We start from the raw sequence: 18,023 nt of genomic DNA, 5'->3' as shown, positions 1-18,023 counted from the left end.
TTTTTTTTTTAAATCGCACGCACGCACAACAAAACTAAACCATTTTTTTCTTTTTTCTTTTTTAAATGAGAAGCTATCTCAGAAGGTTGCCGAGCGAATACATTATCCGGCTGAAACCGAGCCCCCAGGGCTAGGGCGGGAGCCGGGAGCGCGTGGGGTCTGGGTTGCGGGCTGGAGCTGGGCCCGCCAGTCCCCGGGCACGGAGAGGGGAGGGAGAAGAGGGGAGGGGAGGGGAGAGAGAGGGGAGGGAGGGCGGGCAGGAGGCAGGGGGCGGGCTGGGGTGGGGGTGAGGGGAAGGCGCCCCGTGTGCAGCCGGAGGAGCGGCGGCGGCGGCGGGAGCAGAGGGAGCGGAGGGAGGGCGAGAGAGCGGGCGCGCTTGTCATGCTGCCTCTCTCACCCCGGGGGCATCCTGCACCACCTCTCCTCGGAAATCCGCGGGGAAATGGCAAACAGGATTGACGGGTTTCGCACGCACCTCGCCAGACAGAGCCGCTCATTACCATAACCGTCTGCAGCGGCGACGGCGGCGCGGCGCCCCGGTCGCGGCGGCGGGACCTGCCCGGACCCTCGCCCGCCGCCTCCCCCGCGGCCACCGCCGCCGCCGATCGGGCCGCCGGGCGGGACCGGCGCGACTGGGGCCCCGGCCGCCGGGCTGGCGCCGAGCCCCCGAGCGGACCAGCGGCCGCCGCCTCCCGCTGACCCCGCGGTAAGAGCCGGGCCGGGCGGGGCGGGGGCGGCGGGGCCGAGGCCGATCCCCCGGGGCATCTCGCTCGCCTGCACCCGCACCCGCGCGGCCTCCTCGCGCCCTCCCGGCACCGGAGCCGCGCCGGGGTCACCGGGCGGATCCGCTCAGGCCCGATCGGGACCCGGGAGCAGGGGGGCGGCGCGGGCCGGGGCGCAGCCGGGCGCGGAGGTGGCCGGGCTTCCCCGGGGCGGGAGCCGCCGCCGCCCGCGCGCACCGGGCCGAGCGCAGGGGAAGGTGACCGCGGCGGCTCCGGCGGGACCTCGGGGTCACAGGCGGACGCCTGTCCCCTTCGGTCCAGAGTACGGGGGGCGTGGGGAGCGATCCTCCCGGGACTGCACGCTGCGACCCCTGGCAGGTGGGGAGGGCGGGATGCGGGATGCAGGATGCGGATGCCAGGAGCGCGCGCCTGCAGGGAAGAGGCATCGCCGCCCGAGCCGCCACCTCCGCTCCCCGCCCCCGCCGCCCCCGCAGCCCGGCCGCGCTGCGGGCGGCGGCGGCGGCTCCCTGTCCTCAGCTCACCTCCCCGGCGGGCTCGGCGGCTGCCCGCCTGGTCCCCGCCTCCGCCCCTCTGCTCCCTGCCCCCCGCCCGCCCTAGAGCAACTTTCCCGAGTGTCCGGCGGTGGCGATCGGTCGAGGTGGGGGTGGGGGTGGAGATGGGGGTGGGCGGTGGCGCAGACCCGCGGATGCCGGCGGGAGATGCGGTCGCGGACCCGCAGCCCCGATGCTCCCGGCGCGCTGGGCGCTCCCGCCGCCGGGGCTCCGGGCGGGCTGGGCGGGAGGGAGGCGAGATGGGCTGCGGGCTGAGCGCCGACCCGGCCAGCACCGCCCGGAGCGCAGCCAACTGCCCTGAGTCATTTCCTTGGAATCCCACCTTTGGTGTTTATTTCCCTTAGAAGGAAACTTGGTTTAAAAAAAAAAAAAAAAAGGAAGAAAGAAAGAAAGAAAAGAAAAAGAATAGCTCTTATTCTTCAGGGGAGACTGTGGAAAGACAACTTGCCTTTGTTCCCAGACTCTTGGGGTGTTGTTTACTTTCTCCTGGGGCCGGGGGGAGACAGGGGCTCTGCTCGCTGCCCCCCACGGAGGGGCTCGCTCGGAGGCGTAGGCACGACCCCGGGGGTGTGTCTGGTTGGGAGCCGGGATGTGAGGGCTGCTGCCAGCCTGCAGGGGGGTCGGTTCTCTAAGCTGCGGATCCCAGGCTTTTTTTTTTTTTTTTTTTTTTGGCCCTGGGATGGGGAGACCTGGCCCAGGGACCTGGACACCCACCTCGCACCTCTCCTCCTCCCGCCCAGGACCTGGCCTGGAGCTCAGGGCTCTGGGAGCTGAGCCTGAGGAAGGCGCTGCTCAGGGCAGACAGGTGTTCCCTGCCAGGCCTGGCAGGAGAGCGGTGTCTGTCTGTGTTGGAAGGGTTGGAAGGATTTGATTGTGCCCATCCAGCCTCTTCCAGCCACCGCTCTCCAGAGAGCGGGCTGAGCTGTTGAGGTCTGATTGGGGACAATGTGGAGAGGCCTGGGGTTGGCTCCACTGGGGCAGGGCGTTGGAGACTGGCAGTGTCAGTGCTCTGAAAAATAGCAAGCCCTTCCCTTCCCTGCTTGCCAGTGTTGGCACCAGACCTCTACCTGCTATAAGGCTCTTACTAAAATGTTCTCTCATTTCTAAGGACAGAAGGGGGTGAGAATGACCGGAGGCCTCCGTTAGATTCAAGGTGCCACTGAATCTGGGGCTCCCCTGTTCTATGTGCCAGTCACTCTTATTAGCATCATAATGGGAAAAAGAAAAAAAAAAGCCCAACCCATCTGGAAAAACCAAACTGAATAGAAGTGCCTGGTAACTTTACCGCCAGCACTGGCTTGAGCTCTCGGCCATCTGGGGATGCTTGAGAGGTCATACCGCTACATCCACGTGGCTCACAAAACAGGCACCTCACCAAACAGGCATGTCGGGGCCTGAGGATAAAAGGTTAGAGCCTTTTGATAATTTTAAACGCAGTGTATAGACAAAACACACTTGAACACACTTTTTTTTTTTAACCCACTCATCTTTCACGTTAAGCAGATTTTTGCCATTCATATACATCTGGGTGGCTCTATTGCATATTGACAGCACATCAATGTGTGGACTTCAGCCTCTGACTTCAGTAGTAGGTTGATAGGTAAATGGCATCGCACAGAGGATGATGACAGTGTGGTCTGTACACACACCACCAATAAAGAATCACGTGAACCATCGGTGCTGAGCGCTGCACACTCCAGTCCTTCCTGAACCCTAAACGTGCCTTCTTCATTTGTTAATGTCCCTGACTACACAGTCTACGTAGACTAGAAAGATTGGATTGCTGTGGAACTCATGCTCTCCAGGTTAGCATTGTGTGCATCCAGGTTTTCAATTCGGAGAAGAAAAACTTAACTGAAATTAGTATCATAAAGGAAAAAGCACACACCACACACACACACACATAAAAAATTTTTTTTAAAAAAAACACCCAGCCAAAATAAAAACAATTTTGCCTTGTTTCAAGTTCACGCTTCAAGTTCCAATGCGTGATGATAAATATTTATGTCCTAGAAACAATACTAACAAATAGGAACACTGAAAGCCTTAACCAGAAACGCTACAACAATAAGTCCTCAAGAGGTAAACAAACTCTTGCTGACATAACACAGCCCAGGGCCCACATCAGGTCCTATTAAACAAAGGCGATCGCTGCTCGGCCCTGCCAATGCTTTCCTCTCTTACATGGGTCAACCTGCTTTGGTTTCCATGTAATAAAAGTTCTTCTCGGGCAAAAAGTTCGGATCTTATTCCTAGAATCCAGCACAAAAAAAGGGAGGGTAAATGTCAGGCTGGAAAATATTGTTGCCGTCTCTAAGGGAGGGCTACTTGCCTCAGAAAAACCTCTAATTCATAGGTTCATGGCAGTGGCACTTCCTGAGGCAATTGTCTTAAAATAGGCCGAGAGCTTCAGCGTGGACCATTTCATGAGCGTCTTCCAGGGAATAAATTAGCACGAGGTTCTGTAACTTGTTCGGGTGCGGAGTTGGAGGGTGTGACAGGTTACATTTTTTTGGTGGATGACTCGAAGGACGAAATGAATGACGTGTCCCGCCATTTCTTTTTAGAGCATTCATTGAACCTCTTTTCTTTTTTCTTCTTCTTCTCTTGCAAGAAGATTTTTTTCTAATAATCCTAGCAGCTGCCTCTGTGGAGGGCATTTGGAAAGAGAAGGGGTAAGTGGTTTAGAAGCCCAAACCAGCTGGGTCCTAATTCCAGCCATTGACCCATCCACCCCTCCAACCCAGACACCTCCCCTGGCCATCAGAAGGCTTTGCTTCCCTCTCTGGTGAGGTTGGGGTGGGATTTAGGATCTCCAGGAGAAGCTTGGGTTAAGATCGGGGCCCTTGCTGCCAGGAGGGACATTTGTCACTTGGATGAAGCTATTTTTCCCCCTGCTCCTGGTGTCTTTCACCTGGAAGTGGCCCCTTGTTAGAACACGTAGGTAATAACAGTCCCCCACGAGACAATGGGAGGAGAGTCACCCTTTCCCCAAAACATGACAAGGTGTGTAATTTGGAGAAGAAAGCAAGGACTAGAGCCTTCATGCATATTTGCAAGACAGCCAGTCTGCAGAGGAAGCCGGCCTGCCCTCTCTCTCTCTGACAGCTCTTCAACCTGCAGAGCGAGGGAGAAGGCTTGGCTCTCCTAGAGGACCTGGCCCTTAGTGAGGCCTGAGGCTGCTCCTCCATCACCCGGATCTGTGGCCCCTGGGTCCTTGTACTGTAGGATCAGACCCTTTCCTCCCTTGAACTCACTCTTGACCCTGCCTGGAGGCCTACTTAGAACCAAGGGAAGGGCACTGAGCCCCCCTGGAAATGACCCATCCCTCCACCCCCCCCCAAACCTGAATTACGGAGGGGCCCAGCTCGCTCCACAGAGCAAGGAGGCTCCCTGCCCCTGGGGAAGGACAGGAACCGGAGAGAGCAGGGCAGGGGTGTGTTGCCTCCTGGAAAGTTCCTGCCTCGCGCCTGGGCTCTGCAGGGTAAGGAGTTGCCGGCTGCCTCTGGCCCCAGCACCCTGGCTCCTGTTTAATATTCTGCCTGCCCCGCTGATGTTGTGCTTGGCTCCTGCGGGACTGCAACTCACGGCTTGCAACTGGAGCCAATTTTCTGTCTTCATCTCTCCGTGTTTTGACTGGAGGCAGATCCAGTTCAGGCCGATCAGGGCTGGTGGAAACAACTACCAAGTGTGTCTCTGTCTGCTGCGCTTTGGGAGAAGGAAGCGGAGGGAGCCCCAGACTGTTGTAGAGGAGCTGGCCCCGCAGAAACGAGAGGAGGAGGGGGCCGCGGAGTGGAGGAACCCCCAGAGCATCAGCAGGGATTGCTTGCCGGTGGAGTTTTCTGCCTCCCTCACCCCTTTCTTCTGATTGATTAGCGGGTTTCATCAAAGGAGACTCTCGGGGGATTGGCTAGAAAATTGATTTCGCCTTATTAATAGGAAGGACGAGTGGGGGCTTTGGCCTTGCCTCCTGGCGGTCCATGCTCTGCGGCAAGGTCAGGGGGAAGATGGGTGTTTAGGAGGCAAAGCAGCTGTCTCGGAGAGGGCTGAGGGGAAGCTGAGAACAATACGAGATGGGGTTTTTCAAGATCCGCCCATGAGATGCCGATTGCCGAACACAGAGGCTGAGCGAACAGCAGCCGGAGAGTTTACTGAGATTCTCTTTGAGGAAAAAAAAATAAATAAATAACAAACTGCTTCAGGGTGAAGGGAGGGAGGACCCAGACGTAAAAGTTTCCCAGAGCAAAGGGATGAAGATGCCAAGGCCATGGCCTGCCTTCCTCCTGATCACGGCTCTTTTCTATTTTTATTTTTTTTTTCCAGATCTGAGGCTGTCAGAGATGACTCTGGTTCTGTCCATGAATAGATTCTGCGAGCCCATTGTCTCGGAAGGAGCTGCCGAAATTGCAGGGTACCAGACACTATGGGAGGCTGACAGCTACGGAGGCCCCAGCCCCCCAGGGCCAGCGCAGGCTCCTCTGCAGGGAGACCGGGGAGCCGGCCCCCCGCTGGCAGGTACCGCTCTTGACCTTGGCCCGCTGCCCTCTGAGACCAGGCTGGTGGGAGGAGGGGGTGTCTGCAGGGCCCCTCTGAGCTGAGCCCAGCTCCAGGGGCTCTTCCAGGCAAGCCCCAGTGGGTTTGACAATGAAATCCAGGTCCCGTGGGACAGAAAGGAATCTGCACTCCGGGCCAACCGTGCTGTGTGTCTCTTCTTATTATTAAGCACACAATTGGCTTTGGTATTGTTGGGGGGTGGGACGTCAAAGCTCAGAAAACAGAACTATGTTCTTTCTCAGGCTTTAGTCTAATGTTTTAAGGTAAGCTCCTTTGGATTTGTGTGTAGTACTAGCAATTTTTAAAGAGCCCTACCATGTAACACAAGTACTTGTGAAGTCTGGTTGGCTAAAAAAGGATTAAAAGCTGTGGTCTTTTAAAAAGCAGACCCTACTTGAATTCATGGTTGACATGTTACGTTTTTGAGAGCCACAAGGACTTTGGTTACCCAAAATTTTTAAATTTCATATTTTGAAAGAAGAAATACTGTAACTGCCATGTGCAGATAATCTTTTCTTTCCCTACCTAAAGCCAATAATACCTTAAAGTTGTTTAATTATTAGTGCTTATAATTTAGTATATGTATATATCGGGTGTTCCCCAAAATGCATACACACACTTTGAATAATTATAGACACACTTTGAATAATTATTTTAATTGTTTATTAAAATACATTTCATTTTTAAAATTGAACTATCAGCTGTTAAAGTGTATACATTTCGGGGGCGCGGGGGGACCCTGTATTTGAACAGTGGTGTTCTGGTATCATGAATTTAATTGAACAATTTGAATAAATATCAACATTATCTCGGAATTGTTACAGTCCTCCCCTTTTGAGTTTGCCTGTGCAAAGAATCTGAATATTTAGTAAATGCTGAACTATGTCGTTTTCCTCTGTCATTGTCTAGAAAGCCTTGGCTGGCCTGGGCTGCAGGATTTTGCATGATAGCAATTATTAAGACAAGTGTTTGTTTTTAATCACCACATGTACAGAGAGCTACATAGCCAAGTTATCTTCTAGAGGGAAAGGAGAGAAAAGTATTTTGTTTGGAGAACCTCTGGCAAACCGCATGTCATTTGTCATATCTGATTTATTACCACAGGATCACATTACAGGGGAATTTCAAATCCTATAACAACATCCAAGATCACATACTTTAAGAGGAAGTATGTGGAAGAAGAGGATTTTCACCCACCACTCAGCAGCTGTAGCCATAAAGTATGTTTTTTTAATAGTCATTACTTTTATTAAGAGTTTAAGATACTGAGTAACAACAGTTGCTTGATCCATTTCCAGAAATCCAATTGTTCCCCCCAAGCAAGGAAAGGGAGGTCCTTCTCGTCACAGCCATATTCATCGCTGTCACTTTTTTGGGTGCCTGCGTTATTTTTCACAAGGAGTTGGAAAAAAAGAGCCAGCAGGCGCTCCACTGCCCAGAAATAACAGAATTATATAATCCAAGGAGCACCTCTTTTACAAATGATTTCCTTTTTCTCGCACTGTGTTGTGGCTAGTCCCGGTGCTCCCGTGTGCTGCCAGGCCCTGTCCCTTCCCTGGCCTGCTCTCACCCTCAGCTCTGGCTCCTATGACAGTGCTCCTCCGCCTGTGCCCACGTGGGGTGCTCCCTCTGGGCTTTGCCCGACCCCTTCCGGGTGGACCCACCCTCCCTCCAGTGTGTGCATGGAAGCAGAAACCTGCACTTCCTTGCACGTTTGTTACATACGTTCAGTTTGTTCAGATATATCATCCGTTCCCAAGAAAACACCAAAGCTAACTTTTTGCACGTTATTATAAGAAAATTACAGGATCGGGACAGTGTGTAGAAGTGTGAAACTGGCCATCGAAGCTTTTCAAACACCATCTCTTTTCCCTTACTGTTATCTTTCCTATATATATATATATATATATTGATTTCAGAGAGGAATGGAGAAGGACAGAGAGAGAAAAACATCAATGATGAGAGAGAATCATTGATTAGCTGCTTCCTGCACACTCCCCACTGGGGATCGAGCCCACAACCCAGGCATGTGCCCTTAGCCAGAATCGAACCTGGGACCCTTCGGTCTGCAGGCTGACGCTCTCTACCCGCTGAGCCAAACTGGCTAGGGCTATTATCTTTCTTCAGAAAATAGCTGCTGCTTTCATCAGCCCAGACGCTAGTTGTCTGAAAGGCAGAGAGGATTTAGTTTTTCTCTCTGTCTCTTCTTACTCCCCCATCACCACCCCTGTGCTTTAGAAGTCACTTGGACCCTGCTCATGAAGACATCAGCACACACTGGCAGGCGTTGGGCTTCTCCCTGCGTGTGTATCCCTGCCGGTGGTCAGCCTGGGCTCGTTCGGTCCCTCGTGCCTCGGGTTAGGCTACCATTTGGCTTTTTTATGAGCTGGAATAGCTGGCGCCCAGGACACAAGCAGTGTATGCCCCTTTTGGGATGTGGCTGTGGCAGTTTTCCAGTTTCTGCTGGATCTGTACCACCCCTCACACAGTGATGGTGGGTATCCCCCAGCTCAGGAGGGAGTCCTCTCATTCCCTCTCTGCATCCCCGCTCCTGCCCAGCCCAAAGGGATGCCTACTTTGGCCCTTCAGATCCTTTCAGGTGCTGGGCTTCATTCCTCAATCATCATCCCCCTTTGGAGCAACAATCATTGCAAGTATGAAATCCAGAGGATTGAAAGAGGGACAACACGGAGACCAGGTCTCATGCCCCTGGATGGCTAGGCCAGGCTTTGAAGTGGAATCCTTATTACTTGCATGTCGGCATCTTTTTATTATTTTTTATTTTTATTTCTTTAAAATATATTTTATTGATTTTTTACAGAGAGGAAGAGAGAGGGATAGAGGGTTAGAAACATCGATGAGTGAGAATCATCTATCAGCTGCCTCTTGCACACCCCCTACCGGGGATGTGCCCGCAACCAAGGTACATGCCCTTGACCAGAATCGAACCTGGGACCTTTCAGTCCGCAGGCCGACGCTCTATCCACTGAGCCAAACGGGTCTCTGCTACCCTCATGACTTCTTACAGCACAGTTAAGTGTTGTGCCACGAAAGAGGCAGCAACCTGGCTTGTCCCTGCTGAGGTCTCACGTGTGGCTGGACTCCCTGGGCCGCGTGGCCACACCAGTGAGCCAGGAAGGGGACTTTAGCAGCCTGGGGGGCAGCCTCTCTAAGGGGACCTGGGGAAACAGGGCCGCCTGCTCCCAGGTGCAGACACAGCCCAGAAAGAACGATGCTGCGATGCTCTGTCCACCGTAGGAGTCCCTTTCCTAAGCCTTCTCTTCCTGTTGTGATTGATTTCCTAGACCATCTCCGTTTTCGAGGAGCGAGCCCACATCCTTTACATGTCCTTAGAGAAGCTCAAGTTCATCGACGACCCTGAAGTGTACCTCCGGAGATCTGTCCTGATCAACAACCTGATGAAGAGGATCCATGGGGAGATCATCATGCAGAATAACTGGTGCTTTCCCGCCTGCTCTTTCAACGGCGCCCCTGCCCAGGAGTGGTTCGTGGCCCAGGACTGTCCTTACCGGAAACGACCGCGGATGGCCAAAGAGGAGTGTGAGAAGATCCATGCCTGCTGCTTCTACCAAGATTGTGGTGGCCACTACCTAAACCTACCCCTTTCTGTCAATGCTAATGTTGGAAGTGCCTCCACCACTGCCTCCTCCTCTTCCCCCTCCTCCCCCTCCTCCCTCTCCTCCTCCTCCTCCTCCTCCTCCTCCTCCTCCTCTTCCTCTTCTTCCTCCTCTTCCCCTCTGCCTTTACCAAGTTGTTCCCACCAGGTGGATTTTGATGTCGGCAGTGCACCGATTTACAAGGGCGATGGCCACATACCTGCCAGCGAAATCTTTGTCACGAATGCCAGGTCGCTTGGTGTTCAGGAAAAGGCCAGATCACATGATGAGAAATCCCACGATGACACTGACCGGGCCAGTGGCCCCCTCAGCCACGAACCTGTGGGACACGACCTGGCGTTTGAGTGCAAAGGCCAATTTTATGATTATTTCGAGACTGGCTACAATGAGAAGAACGGCGTCAGTGAGTCCTGGAAGAAGTCCTTGAGGAGAAAGGAGCCCTCCCCAGGCAACAAACTGTGCTGCAGCAAAAGGAAGTAGAACTCGAGCCATCCTCTCCCTCCGCAACTCTTGACGCATGCTCAGCATGACCCGTTAGCGCTCCTGCATTTTATCCTGAATGGACTTTTCTAGTCTTGTACAGCTGATACGATTATGCCATGAACACGCCGTGTCGTCTGAATGCCTGGAGAGCAGATCGCGTAAAGCATCTGTATGGTTAGGCATCAGTGAGCGACTTAGAAGGGTGGTGATTTTTTCCAAGAAAACAGTGGACTTCATGCTTCCAAGTCTATCTTGGTTTTCTTACACGAAAGACCAGTAGATTAGACAGATGGGAGGACAGTGCGCTTTTGTGGCATGTACATTGTCCCCAAGGAGCCTGTCACTAGCTAAGAAACTTCCACGTTTGCCAATGAATGAGGCAGGTGTTTGGTAAACAGATCCATATAACCAGCACAGAAGGTCTGCTTCGTCTATAGGAGACAGTATTTTTTTTTTTCCTGAACGAAAGACTGAAGACAGGGAGAGCGAGGTGAAATGGCTTCATGGTGCCTGTGAATTATTTGTACCTAATAGTCTTGTGGGAACAGATGAAAACAGGACATAACGGTAAATGAAGCACACCTGTCTAAGGGCGGCCATCAGCACTAGGAGTGGAGGGCGCTCCCTGCAAGTTCCCGCTTGCCTGCGATGGGTGATGATGAGGCTTTTAGAGAAGTGGTATACAGGGCGATTTTCGGTGCCTTAACTTTATCTTAATTTTTGCCAATGTGAAAATTAAGGATGAATCAGAGTCACAGCAGGGATTTTAACCAACAGGAAAAAAAAAACTAAACACACACACACATACACAGGGTGGATCGATATTGTTTGGAAACCGTTAACCTTCGAGCTGTTGCGTTCAAACTTTTGATTCGACATCTCTACTGTTCCTTTATGTTTGATGCCCGGTTGTTTGGGAATTTGGCATTTTTTTAAAGGGATGGAGGAGACAATAGAGAGAGCGGTTGGGAACCAGCGCTAGCTGCTTGGGCTTTTCTATGGCAACCGTCTGTTGCCGGGATTGGGTTTTTTGGGTTTGGGGTCCTTCGGTTTGGTTTGGTTTTTCTTGTCCAATGAAATTCACGAACCAGTGGCATGCATTCTATTTTAATCAGTTCTGCATCATTTCACTCGTTTTAGATTATAAACGCATGTGGTTTTTTATATATAACTTTTGCTGTTGATTAAGAAGCACAATGTTAATAAATGATGTGGTGATCAATAAGGTTTTTATCTTAAAGAATGTAAAGATTTTTAGGTTTGGGGAAGTTATTTTGGAGAAATGGGACTCAGCCAGCAATAGCTACAGACTGCGTATTTGGTCAACGTTTTTCTCAATCATTTCTTTAACCTGTTACATTTGTGAGAGGGTTCGGGGTGCCCCTCTGACCCTCCTGCCCTCTGCTCCAGCCAATTCCTCCTGCTTAACTGTGTTCCAATTTCAAGGTCACTATCTGATTGGGCCTCCTTAAACAGGACTGTGCGAACCAATGCCAAACGGAGGAATGAAGTACGTCCTCCCAGTTTCTCCAAGATAAAGCTTTTTTTATTATTGCTATTAATATTAAATATAGGTCTCATTCATACAGTGTATGAGTAGGATCATCATTTGGACAATGTCCACAAGGACCAATTTTTTCAAACATGTTCTTGTGTTATGGCTAAATAGTCTAGTAAAGTTTGTCCTTTATTTTCAATATTTGATAAACATTTGATGTTGAAAACTTAGATGATAGACGCTTGTATATGTATGTGTTGTTGTAATAAAGTGAGGTTTTCTTGATATATATTTATTAAAACGATCAAAATTCATTAAGGTTTTCTTACTTTCATGATTATCGGCCATGTTTCTTTTTCCATTGCTCGCTCTTCTTAAAAAAAATAAAAAGACAACACAAAACGTCTAGAAACTGTAGTGGGCAGTGGCCGCATGGGAGTTTTGACTTGAAGTCGGTATGACAGGTGTTTTTGAATGGTCCCGGTTTCTACAGTTAGATTTCTGTGGATTAAGAGCACAATATAATTGATCATCAGCAAGGTTTTATCTTAAAGAACCCAGAGATGTAGTTTTGGCAGAGTTTGGGGGGGGTGGGGGGAGAGCATAAGATGAATCTATAAATACTGATTCCTAGTTCCTTCCTTTGGGAAATGTCAAATTGTCAAGAAAGATGACCTATACGTGAGTGTTAGTTAAACCAGCTGCCGATGATTGCCGGTGGTATTCCGTACAATTCCGTATTCATGTTATTCTGAGAGGCTAATGTCTTATCTGAAGAAAGAGGGATGGTAGTTGGCAGCTAATTAATTTGTCAAAGGTGCCATCCTTGTTATGAGGGTAATACACGGTGGAGATTTAAATATGAAAGGAAGGACTTACCCCCTTTGCTTTTAAAAAGCCCAGCACTTCCAGATGTGGCTCCTGGTGGCAGATCTGGAAATGGCGGAGCGGGTGGGTTTCCACAGCGCTCACCTGTCTGCGGGCCCCGCACCTGCTCTGCGGAGCTCCCTCCCCTGCAGGAGCCGCCATGCCTGTGGATCCAGCAGCATCACATGTGTCATTGTTAGTCAACAAGCTTTGGTTTCACGACATTTCCAACATAGTAGAAGGGATACCTCCCCCGTCACCAAGAAAACAATCCCAAACCAGCCACCTGGATAACAAAGATGTTCCTGTTGGGATGAGAGCAGCAGGGCCTCCTACGTGCCTGCGTTGCCATCTCCGCTCAGGAGACACAGAGCTGGGATTTTTCCAGAATGGCCATGGCACACCCCTTAGTAGCCAGTTAAATCTATTCACTGGGTTCTTTGTTCCTGGGGCCTGGGAAATCGAAGACACCCTCCTTCACCTCACACTGCTCCCCCCACCCCCAACACGGAAATAGCACCTTTTCTCCTTGCTGCGCTCAGCTCTAAGGGAAACCTGATGTGGCAGAATCCAGACTTTCAAAAGGTACTGTAAATGAGGGGAAATCTTCACTTAAGAAAACGGCCCAGCTCCCCACAAGTGCTTTTAATGGCTACCCCGAGGTGGAGAGGTGCATGTCATTAACCAAATCCCGAACCTTTGTCTCTGGTCCTTCCTCTCTAAACGTGGGTGATGCAGAAGATGGTCTGTAAAGGTGCTTGGAAAGGGCAAAGGAAATCCCCATCATCTGCTTCCACTCTAAACTCCTATTATTCTACACTTCACCTTGAAAGGGGCCCTGGGAACCAGATTTGCAGGGATGAACAGTGAACTCCAGTGTACACTTTGGCGGATGATGTGTCAATGCAGGTCCACTAATTGTAACAAAGGCACCCCTCTGTGAGAGTGGGGGGTACTGAGGTGAGGGTGGCTGTGCATGGGGCGGGGATGGGGAAGGGATTTGGGGAATCCCTGTTCCTTTGGCTTGGTTTGATGTGAACCTAAAAGTGCTCATACAAATAAAGTCTATTGAACTCTACAAAAGATGGCAGCGATGGGGATCTGGGAGGAAGGGACAAAAACTCAAAACCACTGGAAGTGACTTTTGGACAACCAATCAATCATTAGGGTGTAGCATCTTTGGCATAATCTTTTTAAAATATATATATATTATTGATTTTTTACATAGAGGAAGAGAGAGAGACAGAGAGGTAGAAACATCTATGAGAAAGAATCATTGATCAGCTGCCTCCTGCACACCCCCCACTGGGGGTGTGCCCGCAACCAAGGCACATGCCCTTGACCGAAATTGAACCTGGGACCCTTCAGTCCACAGGCCGACGCTCTATCCACTGCGCCAAACCGGTATCGGCTGGTAAAATCTTTTAAGACAATAGACTTTTAGACCATTTTGCATGCTACTTTGCTAAGTAAATGCTGAAGCAAGTGGATGAAAGATATTTACTTTCAGAACTCAGTCAAAGCGTGACTATCCACCCCTCCAGTCATGAACTTGTGTCACAACTCCACTTGACAGCTTCAGGAACACCTTGCAGGAGACGTGGGCATAGCGGAAGAGATGTCACCCTCCCCGTCCATGTCAGACAAGGACATATAATAGATAGGCCTTCCTCTCCCTCAAATTGTGAGCAGAAAGTGTTCTTGAAAATAAGTTGATCAAACCCATTTTTATGACCGGCCCTTAAGTGTGAAGTCATTTCATTTGTAGTTAAGGTGATCACATCTCTGCCCATTTCAAAAAACCAGGATTCTGCATGGCATTCACAAGGATGGTTTGAAATAGAGGTAGAATTGTCCCATGAAGGGGGAATGAAATCACTGCTTAGATGATAAAAGAGACAATGTGCGGTTTCTAATAATTTATTTTAAGGTTGCTGTGTTTTGCCCAGTTGGCATGGCTCAGTGGTGGAGGGTCGAACTATGAACCAGGAGGTCACGTTCGTTTCCCAGTCAGGGCACATACCTGGGGTTGCCGGCCCCATCCCCAGTGTGCAGCATGCGGGAGGCAGCCGATCAATGATTCTCTCTCATCATTGATGATTCTCTCTCTCCCTTTCCCTTCCTTTCTGAAATCAACAAAAAGACATTTTAAAAAATAGATTGCTGTGTTTTGATTCTGTGGGTTAAAATAAATACATTCAGAGTCTTTTAAGTTACTACATCGTTTTCTTTTTTCTTTTTTTATTGTTTAAAGTATCACAAAGAGTAGTACATATGTCTCCTTTTAATTTTTTTTTTCAATTGACCTTCTCCCAGCCTCCCCTAACCCCTGGCACATGCCCTCGTCCCCCCCCTCCCAGTGTCTTAAGTCCATTGGTTATGCTTATATGCACGCATACAAGTCCTTCGGTTGATCTCTCATCTCCCCCCACCCCTCAACCCTCCCTAGCCTTTGTGCTATAGTTGACAGTCTGTTCAGTGCTTCTCTGCCTCTGTATCTATTTTTTGTCCATCAGTTTATAATGTTTTTTATTATCCACAAATGAGTGAGATCATGTGGTATTTTTCTTTCATTGACTGGCTTATTTCACTTAGCATAATGCTCTCCAGTTCCATCCAGGTTGTGGCAAATGGTAAGAATTCCTTCTTTTTTTTTCTTTTTCTTTTTTTTTTTTATAGCAGCATAGTATTCCATTGTGTAGATGTACCAGTTTTCTAACCCTGCTGATGGGCATTTAGGCTGTTTCCAAATCTTAGCTATTGTAAATGGTGCTGCTGTGAACGTAGGGGTGCATATATCCTTCCTGATTGGTGTTTCTGTTTTCTTGGGATCCACCATTTTCTTAGCATTACAGTAGATAAGCGAGGTACATTCTCTTCACGTGGCTAAACCTTCTCCATCGCATGTGACACAGCTGCATGACCCACGGCCAGTGACCGTTTTTAGAGATTTGTTTCCAGCTCTGTGTACAAGCCATATTTCAGCTGGGAGAGCCCACTTAGGGAAAAGCACTTGCAAAAAAAATGTAAGTTATGAACACTTGAGTCTCGCATCCTGCCCATAAAGTGCATCAGCAAGTGAGTTTAATAAAACATGCTGTTTAAAATAGTCTGTAATTTCCTGTTTCTGCATTTCCCTTCAGTAACTGTGACAGGCTGAGGCACCGATGACTAAATGAAGGGAATTTGCACCAGCTAGTCTGCTGCTGTGTGCAAACCACCACCAGGAGTTTCATCTTTCTTGGTAAACTGTTCTCTGGTGGGCTTCCTATGGTTGTGTTTTCCCACCCTTTCGGTGTAGGTCCAATTTTTTAATTTTTAAAATGCAAGCTACTTATGCATAAGCTGGAAACACCTGCTTTTGACCCCCATGACACTGATAGGATGTATGGAGATGAACGAGTCATTTCTCATGAGATCTCCTGTGTTTCTGAGCTAAACTTTTATTACTCTTCCCTGGATTGAAAGTTATAAAATCTTATCAAATGCCCTCTCTTGAGAGGAGAACACACGTAGAGAAGAATTTACAGATACATAAGTTGTGGTCTTGCTTCCTGCTAACATCCCGAGACAGTGGGCAAAGAGCAGAGCTTTGGGGAGGAGGGACGTGGCCTTCAGCAGGCACTGCCTCCATCCGGGTAATTCCATGGCAGCGGCCGAGTCCAGGCATCGGCCTGTGACCCTCCACTGCCCCTTCTGATGGGTGGGCTCACACCTGAACCCAGCCTGGAAACTTCTAGACATGGAGCTCTTTCTGCAGATGCCTTCTGAGCCATTGTGACGAGTGGAGCTCAGAGGTGACATAACTCTTGTGTCCTGGCCATCAAGAAGTGGGCAGAGCCCTGGCCAGCTTGGCTCAGTGGATAGAGCATCAGCCTGCGGACTGAAGGGTCCCAAGTTCAATCCGGCCAAGGGCACATGCCTGTGTGGAGGCCTTATCCCCCGTGGGCGGTGTGCAGGAGGCAGCCAATCAATGATTCTCTCTCATGATTGATGTTTCTATCTCTCTCTCCTTCCCCCTTCCTCTCTCAAATCAATAAAGAAATATATATATATATATTTTTAAGGAAGTGAGCAGCGATCTCTGAAATGCACCTGGCACAGCACTCAGGCATCTATACCATCCTCAAAACTCAGGAAACCCCTGAGTGCACAGTAAGGAAAAGACAGAGAAAGGCAGGCTAAACGGCAAGGGATTTCAGCAAAAGGTTGGGCCTTAGTCTTTTATGGAGTAGCGTGGCAGAGTGGAAGTCTGAGAAATACATTGCAGAGCGAATTCTCTTTCCTGAAGGAAACATCTTAAAGTTAAGAAGGAAAGAAGACAATTTATTTTTATTTTATTTTATTTTATTTTTATTTTATTTTATTTTTTTGTCAGACCTCTTTAAGAACACAGGAGCAACCATTTCAGGGACTAAGGGTTTTGCAGAAAGAGAGAAATGCCTTGTCTGCCCTTTCTGGGAGCTGGGAGGGTTTCTCACTGTTGTTCTCCAAGTCCTTCGATGCTGTGCTTGGCAATGAACCCACCAAAACATCTCTGTGATTATGTATAGGCATTAGCCCGAGGCACTTCTCTCTTCATCAGCTCAGGCACAGTGATTGTGGGTTACTTGTGAGTACATCAGAGGGTTCAGAGTAGGGGTTTGGAGTCACATTACCTAGACACAAGTCCCAGCTCTGCCACTGGAGCTATACAACCTTGGCCTTGACCAGCATGCCATGTTACCTCCTACGGCCATGGTTTCCTTGGCTGTAAGATGGAGTGGCACACTGTGCCCACCTTGTGAGCTGTCAAGATTAGAGGCTTCGCCGAAACCAGTTTGGCTCACTGGATAGAGCATCAGAATGCGGACTGAAAGGTCCCAGGTTTGATTCCGGTCAAGGGCATGTAATTTGATTGCGGGCACATCCCCAGTAGGGGGTATGCAAGAGGCAGCTGATCGATGATTCTCTCTCATCGATGTTTCTAACTCTCTATCCCTCTCTTCCTCTCTGTAAAAAATCAATAAAATATATTTTTAAAATTACTTTATTAAAAAAAAAAAAAGATTAGAGGCTTTGATATTAGGAAGTGACTTGACCTTGCCTGGGTGCCCATGGTGGGTGCTATGGGTGATTAGGACTTCTCCACTGCTGTCCCTGGGCATCCTGAGGCCCAGATCTGGCAATACCAGATCCTCCTCTTTGTGGAAAGTACTCAGCCTCCTGGGTTCTGTACAGGAAGCTTGAAATTAGATCTGGGGGCCCAGAACCCTTAGACCATTTTGGAGAGAGTCATTGGTGTCCCTGAGAAAATTTTTAATATTTCAAAGAGCTTACTGGAAATCATAAAAGTTTCCTAGAAGCACTTGCCCAGAGGAACCTTTGTCAGATTTCTTTACCTTTGGCTGGAATTAAATCAGCTCTAGGTTAACACAGCACAGAGAGAGAATAATTCTGATGGGAAAATGAATAACTATAATTCTATGGATAGAATCTTTCATCAGAACATTGACCATGTGAAGGGACTAAGAGGTGTCCCTTACACGTGAAAAGATTCAAGCCACATATCTCTGAGTTATCCCCAAGATTTGCCAAAGTTCACGTTTATTTCATTACTATATTGAGGGATTCTCTTAGACGTAGTTTTTACTCAGAAAAAGTACGTAACGGAGTAAATTTAAATTTATTTCTAGGGTTCCTGTATCTG

At 49.4% G+C, this 18,023-nt stretch overlaps 1 protein-coding gene across 1 annotated transcript; it reads left to right on the top strand.

Annotated features, from left to right (window-relative positions):
* The first annotated feature begins 286 nt into the window (after window positions 1-286).
* Window positions 287-11,781, top strand: SERTAD4 (SERTA domain containing 4). Its single transcript, XM_084865170.1, has 4 exons — window positions 287-706; window positions 5,618-5,809; window positions 6,953-7,068; window positions 9,154-11,781. Exons 2-4 carry the CDS (start codon window positions 5,635-5,637, stop codon window positions 9,964-9,966), a joined length of 1,104 nt encoding a protein of 367 aa, XP_084721296.1. The 5' UTR covers window positions 287-706; window positions 5,618-5,634; the 3' UTR covers window positions 9,967-11,781.
* The last annotated feature ends 6,242 nt before the right edge of the window (window positions 11,782-18,023 follow it).

This window comes from Pipistrellus hanaki (assembly GCF_964339955.1).
Source record: "Pipistrellus hanaki genome assembly, chromosome: 18".
NCBI classification, from domain to species: Eukaryota; Metazoa; Chordata; class Mammalia; order Chiroptera; family Vespertilionidae; genus Pipistrellus; species Pipistrellus hanaki.
Note: the sequence above shows the minus strand (reverse complement) of the source record. Positions and strands in the feature narration are given on the sequence as shown.

What these genes read in the sequence shown, in the direction of transcription:
- SERTAD4 (XM_084865170.1), top strand. Translation starts at nt 5,635, where the DNA reads ATGACTCTGGTTCTGTCCATGAATAGATTCTGCGAGCCCATTGTCTCG. An exon ending in AGCCGGCCCCCCGCTGGCAG is followed by an intron (nt 5,810 to 6,952) that starts GTACCGCTCTTG and finishes TTATTACCACAG; the next exon opens with GATCACATTACAGGGGAATT. An exon ending in TCAGCAGCTGTAGCCATAAA is followed by an intron (nt 7,069 to 9,153) that starts GTATGTTTTTTT and finishes TTGATTTCCTAG; the next exon opens with ACCATCTCCGTTTTCGAGGA.